Source organism: Balaenoptera ricei, chromosome 2, assembly GCF_028023285.1.
Source record: "Balaenoptera ricei isolate mBalRic1 chromosome 2, mBalRic1.hap2, whole genome shotgun sequence".
Taxonomy (NCBI): Eukaryota; Metazoa; Chordata; class Mammalia; order Artiodactyla; family Balaenopteridae; genus Balaenoptera; species Balaenoptera ricei.
The window spans coordinates 174,314,021-174,328,374 of NC_082640.1; the positions used below are offsets into that span (position 1 = coordinate 174,314,021).

The window sequence follows — 14,354 nt, forward strand, 5'->3', positions numbered from 1 at the left end:
TTAGAACCTGAGCCAGTCCTCTTCCTTAGTGAAATATTCCCAGTTTAAGCCACCTCAGGTCCTTTGAGAAAATAATTAGAATGTTTAAAACATTTTAAAAATCTAATCATTCCCAAATGGTTTGAGAACTTCGTGTTTAGGTTGGGTGCCTACACCAGATTTCAAAATAGCACTCTCTGAATCGTTAGCATAAAAAGGATTTCACTTTCTGAACACACTGTTTCTTCTTACAGGCAATCTGTACGGAAGCTGGTCTGATGGCCTTGAGAGAACGTAGGATGAAAGTAACAAATGAAGACTTCAAAAAGTCTAAAGAAAATGTTCTTTATAAAAAACAAGAAGGCACCCCTGAGGGGCTCTATCTCTAGTGGACCACAGTTGCCTTCCAGGAAAAGGTTGGCAGTGTGTCGACCCCCTCAGAGGTGTGAGGTTGGGGAAGTTGCCCAGGAGTCCACGTTCCGGTTGCTCTTCACTAGCACAGCACCCCGAGTACCTTCTGAGCACGATGGGTAGGAGGCCCATCCAGCCCTCTTCGTATGTGGGTCGCGTGCACTGCTCTCTTCCCAATAAAGCGTGCTCTCTCTCAAACACTGAATCCTGTTTCTGGGCCCTCCACACCGGCCGCTCAGCAGCAGCAAGTCGGTGGATCCGGGTGTTTGTTAGGGAAGCTGGCTGACCAAAAGGACTGCAGACTTCAATACCTGCTGCCCCGTCACACCCCCAGAGCTGGTGGCAGTTGTTCAACAGCAGCTGATGGGAAAGCAACAATCATAAGTAAATAGCCGGCTATCTTGTTGTTTAAGCAACAAGGGCTGAGTCCCTACGGCCGTGGCTTCCCTTTTGGAAGGTCTGTGGAGCATGCGGGCTCTCAGCGCTCTGGAGGCAGGAAGGAGGTGTCGCTGTTGCTAAGAGACCGAGGCTCCTACAAGAGGCCTCAAAAGGGCAGGGCCGAAGAGTCCCATACCAGCCCTGCCCTCCCTTGTTCTCGGGTTCAGAACCTGGTCCCTCCCAAGAGTGTTCAGAAATGTGTCAAGCTTCCCCTTCCCTTTCTTTGTCTATTTCCTGCTCTTCTCTCCTTTCAGAACAGTTCCATTCCATCTATCTCAAAGCCTGTAAGTGGGGCAGATCAAGGAAAGCCTCCACTTCATTGGCCAACTTCCTTGGGTGCTCCGAGACGCTCTTTAGAAAGTGCTCTAGCTCAGGGGTCCCCAGGCCTCCACCTGTTAGGAACCACCGGGCCGAACAGCAGGAGGTGAGTGGCAGGTGAACGAAGCTTCATCTGCCGCTCCCCATTGCTCGCACTGCAGCCTGAACCATCCCCCATCTCCCTCCCCCCCACCCCACCTTCTGTGGGAAAACCGTCTTCCACAAAACCGGTCCCTGGTCCCTGGTGCCAAAAAGGTTGGGGACCGCTGCTGTAGCTGTGCTGCCCTCTGCTGCTTTTTCCCAACCAGTGTCCATCGATTTCTAGCCAAAATTCTATTCCACAGCACTGGCTTTTCAGGATGAGGTGCCAAGGAAATAGGCTTTCAGCAATTCTAGAGAGCATGATTTAAAAAAAAAAAAAAAAAGCCAGAGAGAAGCTGTCCACTTTTTAAAAAGCAGGACCTCAGAGAAGATAAAGCAATTTCCTCTCAGTCAAATGTAACTCAGTTCCTGGCAATCAATCAGAATGAGAGCGTGGCCAACACCGCTGAAAGCCACCTTCGGCCCGTGTCACAGGCAGCGCTGGGTTTGGTAGGAAGGAGCTCGCTCCATTCTCCACGACAGTGGCTGCTGGTGAGCTCCCCTGCAGCGGGGTCCTTATTTCTTCAGGCGGTGCCTTCTACGCGGTAATGTACACACAGAGTCCCCTAACAGGGCGTCCTATTAGAGCCCAGGTTCTGACAGCAGGGCTGGGGAGGGGCCTGAGGGTCTACATTGCTCCCAAGCGATGCTGGCTGCTCAGGCCATAGTCGAGGACGTCACTGAATAGGGTTCAGGGAGTAATGCGAACTCAACACATTTGATACAGGTGAGAATACCAAGTTTTAAACGACTCCCCACTGCTCTGGTCTGAAGATAAGGGCAAAATCTCTGCTAACCAGCCCAGGGGAGGAAGTCCTAGTATTGAGTAACCAGACATTTGTTTTGACTGCAAGACCCAGGAGACCTGGCAGGACCACCAAGGATGCCAACCGAGAAGGTACATTCACCCCAGCAGGGCTGGCGCTGGCTGGGCAGGGGAAGAGTGGACCAAACGAGAACTCACACACCAACCATGACAGGTTCAGTTATCACTTAGCATGATTCCTGTCTTTGCACATATATACACATACATATATAATATGCAAAACAATGGCTTTTGTGTCATTTGCACACGCAAAAAATGTGCAAGAGGTGAGAGACCAATAACCCAGACACAAACTATCAAGAAAGAAACTCCAAAGGCAGAGGTCTTAACACGCTCGCACGCATGTGTCACCGTCTCTTCTGGTGTCTCCTGGCTCCCACGGGGCAGGCGCCGAGGCCTCGGAGGCAGGCCCCACTCCCCTCCTGGTCGCTAGTCCTCAAGCAGAAGCTCCAGCTCCTCCAGCGGCAGGCGCACGCGGAGCTCCTTCTCCGTCATCAGGTCCAGGATCTCCTGCATCTCATCGGGGAAGTACTCCACGGCATCCAGGTACAGCACCTGGGGCCGGAGAGCAACACCCTCGTCAGCCGGCGCTCCCTCCAGCTGCCCCGCCACAGCCCACGCTCCCCCTTGCCGTCCTAACCCGGCAACACCTTGGCGTGCTTCAGGAAGGACGGAACTCAAAAGCAGAGGGAACGTGAGTAAACTCAAAGGGAGACCCTCTCTTCCAAAGTGGGGCCAGCAGCTGTTGGCAGACACTGCGGTCACCGTCAGCCTGGTCTCTGAACGTCTCCTGACTTGGGCTGTACGGGGCAGAGCTGGCACGTGGATCCCAACGCTCTCAGCACCTGGGATGAGCTTTGGGCAAATGTTGGGAACCAGCTGCCTACAGCAACGCTCCCGTGAAACGCCAGCTCCAGTGCAGGGAAAGGAAACAAATGCCCCTCAGTCTCCAAAGGGGATACTTTGACTATGGAAAGGCCTGGGAAGTGCCCTGTCCCCGTGACACTGACTGGATGAGGCTTGGCAGGGAGGTCCTTGGGAATCTGAAGAGACCATGGCCTTTAGAACTTACCTTTGCCCAAGGACAATTCTGAAGTGCTTTGTAGAACACACCTTTGCTTCTTTCTTTATTTCCTAAGGAAACCTGAGGCGAGGGGAAAAAATACAAAAACGATGAAAGAGAATCCAAGGCCATCCCGGTACTGGTCCACCCGGGGCACTGCCACAGTGGCTGTTGGGTGGTATGGGTCCACGTACCACGGGATGCCCTCAGGGGCGACTGCTGTGTCTCAGTGGGCCTGGAGTTGACCTTTAACACTTCTGACTTGTTTTCATCTCCTCCATCACCGTGGGCCATCACACCTGGCATTACTAAGAGTGCCTAGAACGAGGCCTTGTGCGTGAGGTGAGGGTGATAACTTCACACAGAGAAGATGTTTGCTTTAATACTTGCCATTTTCTGAAAACTATCTTAGAGAAATGAGGCGACCAGGATTACTGAGTCAGTAACCTTATCAAAAGCAAATTTCGGGTCAGAAATTTCAGTCAGAGCATGCAGATATTCAGCACGTTTTCAATCTAAGCACATTTTTACACTAAGATATAAAATCCTTATATCTTGTATCAACTCACACACAGGTGCTTTTCCCACACCTGCTGTGGAAGCCGGAGCAGCGTGTGTCCTGCCCTCCGTATCCCCGGGCCTCTCCCAAGTCCCAGGGAGGGACCTGTCCCTCCTCCAGGGAGTCACAACCCACGGGCAGGCTCCCCAGGCGGGCGTCCGCAGCTGTGAACGGGCACAAGCCGAGCTCACGGAGCTGAAGTCTGTTCCTGGGCTTCCTGCCCGCCCACCTCCGCCCGACTTCCCGCTCCCACAGCAGAGCTTTCCAGCGGGTGCTGGCTCTGCCCGCCAGGCAGCCAGGGCATGGTGTCCACACAGGACCGGTGAGGGCTGTTGGCCGACCTCTCAGAAACGCGGGGGCGGCATCAAGAGACCCCCATCCGCAGCTCAGGACCTCTGTCTACCAAGGACAGCCTCGCCTCCTTCTCAGATCTTTCAGGCTAACTCCCCCAGTCAGGAAGACTGTAACTCTGGCCTGTAACCAGCATCTGTGATAACGTTCAGGCAGGCAAGGCGCAGGGCTTCCTCACCCCCTCCCAGTGCCACCCAGAGTCAGCCGCGTGGCCCGGGGGGCTCCTGCCTCCCTCCCTGGTATGAGCCTCGGCCATTCTGAGGCTGGACCTCTGAATTTATACCCAAGAAGCCAGTGTGAGCTGTCCTTCCTTCACACACCAAAATACTTCAATGTCCTCTGCTAAAATAGTAACTACACTTAAGGCTTTGTTTGTTCTGGAAAGAAGAAAAACTGTATTCCTGTACTTTCTCAACCACTGTATTTGTGAGACTCACAGTTAACCCTGGAATCCAGCAAATCCAGGTACGTAAGTTGGCTAGCCTCAAATGAGAACTGCCCTCTGCTATTTCCTTCATCAGTCGGCCACTGGAAAACGCCTCTGCTGCATCAGGTATGAAAGGCTTAAACGCCAGGTGAAAGCATGGTAGTGACCGTTTCTCCTCCAGGGAACCAGAGCCACACCCTTCCACAGTGGCCCCACGGCGTCCTGCCCTCTCCTGGCGCTCAGAGCCTACACCTCTCATTTTGGCCCTAATTTGATTTTTTCACTGAGTTTATCAAAGCGTTAGGAGCTCACTCAGATGCCTCAGAAACTGGTAGGGGAAATCACTGCTCTAATTAATTCTTGGTCTGATGCTAATCTTTCCAAAAAGACAGACATTCCTTAATGGTCCCAGTCTTTTTTTCTAAGTCAACAAGAATTTTTCTGTCTACAGTCCACCCAGACTTGGCTCATGGCAGATCCTCAGTAAAAGTACTACACGTTTGCACTTCACCCTATTTGTCTCTACCTAAAAAAGACTGGAGAAGTTAAACTGGAAGTGTGCAAGCTCTCCCTCTTTTTAAATTTAAAGTCTTTCATTGGCTTGGACACAGAGTATTAGCGCTGGAACCATTAGGGAGCATCTGGCGTGCTCCTTCAGTGAGGGGCCTGACGACAGGGGTGGAGCTCAGTGGGAACCCAGCCCTCCTGCTGCCGCCCCAGTGGCCTCCTCTGGTAACGGGCAGGGCCCGCGTCCAGGCCGCGCGTGCCCACGGACACCACGCTGGCGTGTCTGGACTTCTGAAGCTTTCCATTTCACACAAGGGAGTCAAGACGTAAAATCTGAGCTTCTGAGTCTGAAGAATAAACATTAAAAACACAGAAACTTTGGTGGTAATTCATCTTGATGCCGACTTCTGCCCACAAAATTGTGCCCGTTTGTCCTGGGTGTGCTGTCCTGAGATGCGTCCTTCCCTGCTACTCAGGCCTTTCAGAGATCAGGGGAGGTGCTCCCCCATGAATTCTGGACTCTAAGAGGATGGGGGAGGCCCAAACCTCTCCTAACCCCTAACTTACTCTCTCTGTATCTCTTTACACCTGACTCTGTCAAATGTCAATGGGAAATGTTCAAATACTTTGATCAACTTCTGAGAAATTATCCTATGGAAACAATCAGAGAGATACATATTTATTTATAAGGAAGGTCACTCCTGGCTTCTGAAAGGTACAATATTCAATGGAGGTCACTTTGATATGATTTAATAGCCTTGAGCTAAACAACACTCAAGTGGCCTAGAAGACTTTCTAAAAAAGCACGCAACTTGGCAGTAGATGTATTATAGTAAAGGAGGCCCAGCCCAATGCCAAACCTTTAAGCAAAGGCAAAGACAATTCAAGACTCCATGAATGAAGCCCAGGAACCACCTTTCAGCCTGCACAACACATTAACAAAACTAAATGGCGTCTCACCATATTCAATCACTGTGGTACTTTTAAGTAAAAACAAAGTTGCTTTGCAAAGGTCTATTTTAAAAACCACATTCCAGATTGAATCTTATCTTTTAGTAACAAAACAGAATCAGGACCTGGAAATTCTTAGAAGCAGAATGGCAACAAATTTAGGTCTCTTTCAAATGGAAGCTCTTAGACCATTTCCAAGTTGTTGACTCAGCGAAGTCAACTAGGAAAAAGCCACATGACATCCTGCTGCACCGAACAGCCCAGGCATCACTCCTCGCGATCATTCTACCAAAGGCTCCAGCAGAAAAGGCAACTTGTGACCCCTCCCACGTCCTGAGAGACCTGACGTCATCCCACCAGGACGCCCACAGGATGAGCCAAGGCTGAGAAGGGTGCGGGCTGCTGGACACCCGCACCGCTCACTTACGAAGGAGGAAGCAGAGCTCTGCATAAACACAAAAACTCCGCATCTTTTCTTACCAAAAAATTCAAATACATCCTCCACAGTAAGGGGCACTGGCTGCCGTAGTCACTCCGCATCGCATTTTCAAACAGGGCTCTGATCCGATGCGTCAGGCCGGTCTCGGGAATGGTGGCGTGGACCTCTCTACCGTCTACCCTGCAAGACAAAAGCTCATGTAACTCCAAGACAACTTCCCACACCTACGTTGCAGTGGGAAGAGATACGTCAGTGACAGCAGACGTCAGCGACAACTGGATCTGAGCACATCGGAGGGAGTGCTGCGCCCAGGTCTGGGGACACGGGGGTGCAGGATATAGTATGATGTGGCTCCTCCAGGGCCAGAGGAAGCCAGTGTCCAGGGTACTGTGGTGTCTCCGCCACACTGGGTCTGCCTAGAAGGCACACAAACTCCCTGCTTCTCTGTTTTCTAAGGAAAACCTACCCTTTCATCAGCAGAGTGCAAATTTTACCATATGGGAAGGAAAGACCTTTCAGTTGAAAGTAGAGTGAATAAAATCCTGATGGAAGAAGTAAAAAACAAGTAAACTAAAATACTATTCTGGACCCCCCTGGTGGCTCAGGGGTTAAGAATCCGCCTGCCCATGCAGGGGACACAGGTTCGAGCCCTGGTCTGGGAAGATCCCACATGCCGCGGAGCCACTAAGCCCTTGCACCACAACTACTGAGCCTGCGCTCTAGAGCCCACGAGCCACAACTACTGAGCCTGCGAGCCACAACTACTGAAGCCCACGCACCTAGAGCCTGTGCTCCCCAACAAGAGAAGCCACCACAGTGAGAAGCCCGCACACCACAATGAAACTAGAGAAAGCCCGTGTGCAGCAACGAAGACCCAACGCAGGAAGGGAGGGAGGGAGGGAGGGAGGAAGGAAGGAAGGAAAAGTGAAAAATAATTTATAAAAAAAAAAAGAGAAAGAAATACTATTTAGAGGCAATTCTGAACACTCGATTTCTAAGGTCAGAGTGAAGCAACAACAAAGCTTCTGGAAGGAACAATGATGCCTAAGCCAATATGTTCCCAAGCCTGTCGTTTAACCTGCAGATGTAAAATACTGTATCCAAAAAAAAAAAAACATTTAAAACATGACACTGTTATCATCAGTAATAATAACAGAGGCTAGTAATTAGTCTGCACTCTCTTTGTGCTCGGTACTCACCCTTCCCAGCAACCCTCTGAGGTAGGTTCTTTATTCCCATTTTACAGAAGGGGGAACCTACTGGAGACATGAACTGACTTGTCCAAGGTCACACAGCTGCTAAGTGGAAGAGCTGGGATTTGACTCCAGATTCCAACACCAGAGCCTGTGCTCTTACCCCCATGCTTTTACTACACCTTCTCAGACACCTGAAGACCTGGCAGTCACCACTCATGCACCATAAGCAATGCTCAGGGATCCCAAAAAGCACGGCCTAGGGAGACAGCCACAGGAGCCTCTGACGAAAGGTGTTGCTACTTGCAAGTCTCTTATTCCTTTTTCACCGTGTTTTTCTACAACACGGAGGAAGCCCCCGGCAGGCGTTTCAGGCCCGGGCCGCATTCATTTCTGTATTCTGGAGGCCAAGTGGGTGGTGGGAACACGGCAAGCATTGCGTAAAGGTTCCTGGACACAGGGACAAGATGCTCTGTAGTTACCTCTGCACAGTTTCCACTAGTCTTTTCCTCATTTTCTCAGCTTCAATTGCAAACAACCACGGCTCCAAGGGTTTGGCAGACCTGGTGATCGCATCGAAGAATCTTCTGGTCTTACTGGCACTGTGGGACTTATTCTGAATCTGTACATATGACCTCCAAAGAACCTGGTTGCCCGGATACAACTTTAAAGCCTCCGAGAGAGCGTCTCGCAGAGGAGCCAGCGGGTAGACGGCGACTTTCACGTGGAACCTGAGCAGGCTCGTGTGTGTCAGGGTGACGGCCTCGAGGACGCTGCTCAGGCTCTGCGGGCTGGCACTGCCCTCCAGACCAGGGCCCTCTGCGGAAACAGAGACCTGGTGTTTTGCAAGTACCTGCTCATATATCCGCACAGCAGCGTCGATCCCTAGGGTCAAATACTGGAAGAGCATAAAGCATTTAACCAGGCTAATCAGGCGGCTAAAGGAATCGGAGACACAGCTCTCCCCCAAACAGTCCTGCAGCGCGTGTTCATAAGCCTTCCGAGCTTTCAAAATGTGAACGGCCGAGACTTGCCCGGTGTAGGGCCCGTAGGCCCCATTCTCGGTCAGTCCGGTCAATACGTGAATGGCTCGGGCTGGGGCGGCCCCCCTCACGTCCGGCAACAGCTCCACCTCCAGCTCGGCGTAGAGGAGACCGAGCTCACACAGCTCATGGTCCTTCAGTTCTCTGCTCCCTGCTATGCCGAGTGCTGTATCGAAAACTTTTCTGGCATCCTCTGTGTTGCCGAGCAACCACTCCAGATGCGCGTACTGCTTCCAGAGGCAAAAATTGTTGCGGTTGTCTGGCTCCTTAAGGAGATTCTTGGCTAGTTTTTTGCAGTTCTTTCCTTGTGATTTTAACCTCTTCTTGTTTTTAGTGTGCAGACACCAAACGACCTAAGGTAAAAAGAAAAGAATGACTCCAAGTGCTCTGTGATAGTAAAGACATCCCTTTGTACTGTCAACTGCAGAAAGCCACACAAGGCGTCTTCACTGCCTTCCTTTATCACGTGTCTCCTAAACACTTAGGCTCTCTGAGAAACAAATCAGGATTCCACCAGGGCCACAGGAGCCCCAAAATGAACACATCTAGGTTTCCATCTGAAATCCCTACAAAGAAGGCTTATATACTCCAAATGTTCTTCTCCAAAGATAGAAGACCACCAAATTTTACCAGACACTATTTTAATAATACAGCCTGGTGTGTGCAATCTGCAGTTAAAGCATCAGAACTTTGGGTATTATAATTCAATCCTAACCGGTGGCCAGCAGAGGGCAGAGGAGTCAACCCTAGACGAACTTCTAGCAGATAATGAAGAGCAGCATAAGTAAGTAGCTTATTTTATCTATTTTAATAAGCCCCTAAATCCTCTAACCGGGCTTAAGCTTAAGCTTGGTCCTTACGACTAACTGCTCACATAATCACAGACATCTGGTAATAAAGAGTCAACACAACAAAGAGCTCCCGTCACTGACGCGCTGGACTCACTCCCACCTTCCTCCTCTTCCCTGTGGCCCCTCAGAAGGGGCAGCCACACACCCGGTGCCTTTGGGGCCCCGAAGGAGGAGGTGCTGTGGCCCAGAGCCCTGAAGAACACCAAGAGCCTGGCCATCCCACTGACAAACAGCGACGGGAAATGAGGTCCTCACACAGGGGAGGAGGAGGCCGGAGTTACCTTTGCAATCTCGTACTGTAACCAGGAGAAGCAGAGCTGAGACCTCTCCTTGCCTGAAAACAAAGGCATCACGAGGTGGAAGAGGCTGCGGATGAACTCCTCGCCCTCTCGACTGTGACCCCTGGTCCAGTGCCGGCAACCCAGCTGGTCCGTGCGTCCGACACAGCTGACGCCGGAAAATGAAAGGTTGAGAAAAGTCAAGGGCTTTTCATCATAGAGTCCATTGTCAAAGATGCTGTTCTCATCCATGGCCAGATAGAGGCAGGAGGCCGGAGGGCTGAAGCCGGAAGGCACACCCAAGAACTGCAGAAAGGCTGCAACCAGCTGAAACTGAAGATCCGGGCTGGAAAGTCGGATCAGAGACTGTCCAATATCATCAAACAACACCTGCAACGAAGACAAAATCAAGTGACCGAATGCAACAAACAAAAAAGCCTTCACAATTTTTTCCACAATTCTTTTTATAGGGATATACTTACGAGTCAACATTATTCAAATTAAATTTTAAACAGACAGGAGCTAGGTTGTCTGCAAGACGCAAAAAAGCTAGAGGTGTCCCAAGGCAAGCTGAGGGCGGGAGGGTGAGTGCCGGGGCCCTGCAGCGCCGGCAGCGTCTCACACTTCCTGGGGATCCTCCACAGGAGGGGCCACCGAAGCGGAAACTTTCAAAGTCTCCTAACGGATTCACAGGAAATCTAAAATCACATTCACTTCTTTTTTTTTTTACATTCACTTCTGAGAACTCACAAAATTGCTTTTGTAGTTACTTTGATAAGTTACAATTGTGGAAAATTTTTATTTTAAGATAGAAGAACTTTACTACTTTGTGGTTTCTTTGTACAAAATTGCTTCAGGAAATGAAAAATATGCTCAAAAATACACAAACAGCAGCACAGTAAAAAGGAAACTGCAGGAGCAACGGACCATGCTGAAAGCAATTATAAGAGGCTAATACTAACTGTAACTGTTTGTAGCTGACTTCACGTAATAACTTTAAAATGTAAGGCCACGGGGGCTACCCTGTGTCTCAGGTCCTGCTTATCTGACTGGTCTCTGTGGCCCTCAGCAGAGAGGAAATCAAAACACGAGCACAATAAAAGTGGACTGCCTGGGACTCAGCTCATCAAAACCATCAACTAATCAGAAAGCTTTTTCTCCTCCAGGCTTTGACTAGAGAAAAAAATCTAAGAAATTGCTCGCGGCAGTAGTGTGCTCCAGAAATGAGCTTCCGGGAAACTGCCAAAATGCTGAGCCTTGAGAACTAACTTCTGAAGGGTGACCATGAACTCTGTAAGGCCATCAAACACCAAAGACAGAGCCCACCCACTCCGCCTGAAAACTTCAGCTCAGCGGGGCGGGGACCTAGCACGCAGGCTCGCCTCACCAGGGTCGCAGCGTGAGCTGCCATTCCCCTGGAAGCTGGCCCTTCCCTCCCGCCCAGAGGGCCCCTCTTTCCCTCCTCCCAATTCTGTCTCCTCAGTCTGGCCACCCCGTTCGCCGCTCCTCGAACGTCCCAGGCCCTCTGGTTCCTTCACTCGTGCTGATCCCTCTGCCTGGAGCCGAAGCTCTGATATCAAATAAATACTCTCGGCATCCAGGACTATTAACTGAGCGCTCACCACTGGGCAAGCTTCGTCCAGGCGCTGGTGACGCAGCAGTGATGGAAACAGGAGAAGTCTCCACTCTCACGGCACGTGATGTGTAGGGAGCAAGCAGGTCAAAGCTCAGGAGCCTTGCTGCTGTAAAACCTCTCAGACTGTACTTGTGACCTGTTGCGTGCCAAGCAGCACACAGTAGACCCTTGAACAGCACGGGTTTGAACTGGGCGGGTCCACTTACACACGGATTTTTTCACTAAACACGTCCCACAGGACCCCGTGACCCGTGGCTGGTTGAATCCGCAGCTGTGGAACCACGGATGCCGAGGGCTGACTGCAAAGCTATACTCGGATTTTCAGTTGCTCGGGGGAGTCGGTGCCCCTAACCCCCTCGTTGTTTAAGGGTCGACTGTAGTTGGTATCTTGTCAAAGTGGCTCAATTCCAGGTATCAAAATAGAATCTCTTCCTTTCGTTTTATGTAAAACTTCCAAAGCTGCTGGCCACTGGGCACACAGTAGCAGGCGCCAAGCCACGCAACAGCCGTGAGGGACGTGACCTGAGTGCCTGGCGAGCACAGGGGCCCAATAGGTGCTACTTCCTCCCCAGCGAGACGAGCTGGACACCCACCGTCCCAACACGGCCTCTACACTCCCGTCCCTCTTGTCTTCCGGAGTCACAGCCACCCACCCATCTTTAAGGATCCACGAGTAGGGTGGAGAAAGTGGACACAGTTAAAGAATCTTTGACAGTGACTCCACGCATTTAAACCCTGAGCCCTCAGGCTTCCGTGTGAAAAATTAACTGAATAACCTGGAAGACCATCTCCAGAGGGGCGACCACCAGAGCCGAGCCCTCTCCTCGGGGACAAGAACCGTCAGGGCGAGCGCCTCGACGCCCCCCCCATCACGAACGGCGTGTGGAACTGCCCCCGGCTTCCGCAGGCAGGAGCAGGAGCAGGAGCAGGCTGGAATCTCCCAGGCCAGGCAGGTGCCCAGAGAGCCCAGCAGACTCCTTCCGGGGAACCAGAACCCAGCGGGAACGGGGGGAGAGCAAAGACCGCGCAGGGGCGTGTGGCGCTCGCCTGTCTCTCTGGGTCCTCACAGTCTTCCTCCGCCTGCTTCTTGGTCTTCTCAGGGCGCCACGGCCGCCAGTGTCTGTGGTCTCGGGACCGCTCAGCAGCAAGCCAGATCTGCCACCTGGGCAGAGTCTTATCTTTAATTTCCTGGTCGTCGTCTTCCGGTTCATCATCGTCATCATCTAGGCAAGAATCAAACTTCTAGCACACCTAACCAGCAAATAAAGCCACCACCAACACTTAAATCTACCTGCTTGTGCCAGCTACAGGGGTGGGCGCCTGGAAGGCCAAGGTAAGACCCAGGCCCAGCCTTCTGGGACACTCAGTGGCATTTACAGACTCTCCCATGATCACTCAGGTTCCCAGAAAAAAACGGCAGGTTAGCCGATGAAATCAGATGATTGTTAATGCTATCACAGCAATTAAAATGGGGAAGACACATATTTAGAACAGCACTGCCCAGAACTTTCTGTGATGCCAAAAGTGTTCCAATTCTGTGCTGAGTAATATGACAGCTACCAGCTACAAGTGACTTACTGGGCACTTGAAATGTAGCTGGTAGAATAACTGAATTTAAAACTTTATTTTGTTTTAACTAATTTTAATTAAAATAGCCACGTGTCACTAGTGGCTACTGTACTGTACAACACACTTCTAGAATGCTAAATGACATTTAATGAGAGCATTGCTTTAGATTTTCTTAAGCCATCAGAAATTTTAGCCAGTGGCCCTATGACTATGACACGTGTTCACTTTTTTTTAAAAAAGAAGCAAGTCAAGATATCCTATACTTTATTTCACTTTGTTTCCTAACTCTGAACATGCCGAATAGGAAAGGAAAAAAGTCTGAGTCTTCTGTAAAGTTCAATATTTAAAAATAAACAAACAGAGTATGTAAAATGGTGCAGCCACCCAGAAAACAGTTTGGCGGTTTCTTATAAAACTAAAATGCACTTACCATAAGACCCAGGAATTGTATTCCTGGTGCTGATTCCAGAAAAAGGAAAACCTATGTTCACACAAAAACCTATACATTAATGCCCACAGCAGTTTTATTCATAATAGCCAAAAACTGGCAACAATCCAAATGTCCTACGGAGGGTGAATAGAGAAACAAACTGTGGTACATCTATGACATGGGCACCACTAGGCAATAAACATGAAGAAACTGCTGACACATGCAACAGTATGGACGGATCTCAGGGAATTCTGCTAAGTGAGAAAAAGCCAATCTTAAAAAGTTACACAGAAAACAACTGTTAGTGAGGATGTGAAGAAACCGGAACCCTCGTGCGCTGGTGGTGGGGATGTAAAATGGTGCAGCTGACGTGGGAAACAGTAGGATGGATCCTCAAAAAATTAAACACAGGACTACCATATGATCTGGCAATTCCACTTCTGGGTATATACCCCAAAGAACTGAAAGCAGGGACTCAAACAGGTATTTGTGTATCCACGTTCATAGCAGTATTATTCACAACTGCCAAAAGGTGAAGCAATCCAAGTGTCCATCCACAGATGGAGAGAGAAATAAAATGTGCTGTATACATACAATGGAAAATTATTCAGCCTTAAAAAGCAAAGAAATATTGACACATGCTTCATACTGTATGAACCTTGAAGACATTACACTAAGTGAAATAAGCAATCACAAAACAACAAATATTGAATGATTCCACTTATATGACGTTCTTAAAGTAGTCAAATTCATAGAGACAGAAAGTAGAGTGGTGGCTGTCAGGGGCTAGGGACAGAGGAGAGGAATGGAGAGTTAATACTTAATGGGTATAGAGTTGCAGCTGGAGAAGATGAAAAAGTTGAGGAGATGGATAGAGGTGATGATGGTCGCACAAGTGTCTGAATGTAATTAATGTCACTGAACTGTACACTTAAAAATAGTTA

The 14,354-nt window shown here is 49.9% G+C and overlaps 1 protein-coding gene across 3 annotated transcripts in view; it reads right to left on the reverse strand.

Annotated features, from left to right (window-relative positions):
- Positions 1-303: 303 nt before the first annotated feature.
- The window catches only part of NRDE2 (NRDE-2, necessary for RNA interference, domain containing), a 47,270-nt gene continuing 33,219 nt past the window's right edge, over positions 304-14,354 (reverse strand). The window contains exons 9-15 of one of the 3 annotated variants that reach the window (XR_009500979.1): positions 12,459-12,634; positions 9,779-10,165; positions 8,086-8,999; positions 6,452-6,590; positions 3,186-3,257; positions 2,465-2,668; positions 304-750 (exon numbers count right to left, since the gene is read on the reverse strand). Coding sequence is in view for 1 of the 3 variants with exons in the window: in XM_059914816.1 (XP_059770799.1) it covers positions 2,543-2,668; positions 3,186-3,257; positions 6,452-6,590; positions 8,086-8,999; positions 9,779-10,165; positions 12,459-12,634 (1,814 nt within the window). In the remaining 2 variants the exon portion in view is untranslated. Of the gene's footprint in view, positions 2,669-3,185; positions 3,258-3,370; positions 3,495-6,451; positions 6,591-8,085; positions 9,000-9,778; positions 10,166-12,458; positions 12,635-14,354 lie in introns of all 3 variants that reach the window. The other 2 variants (XR_009500980.1, XM_059914816.1) reach the window with 2 other exon arrangements.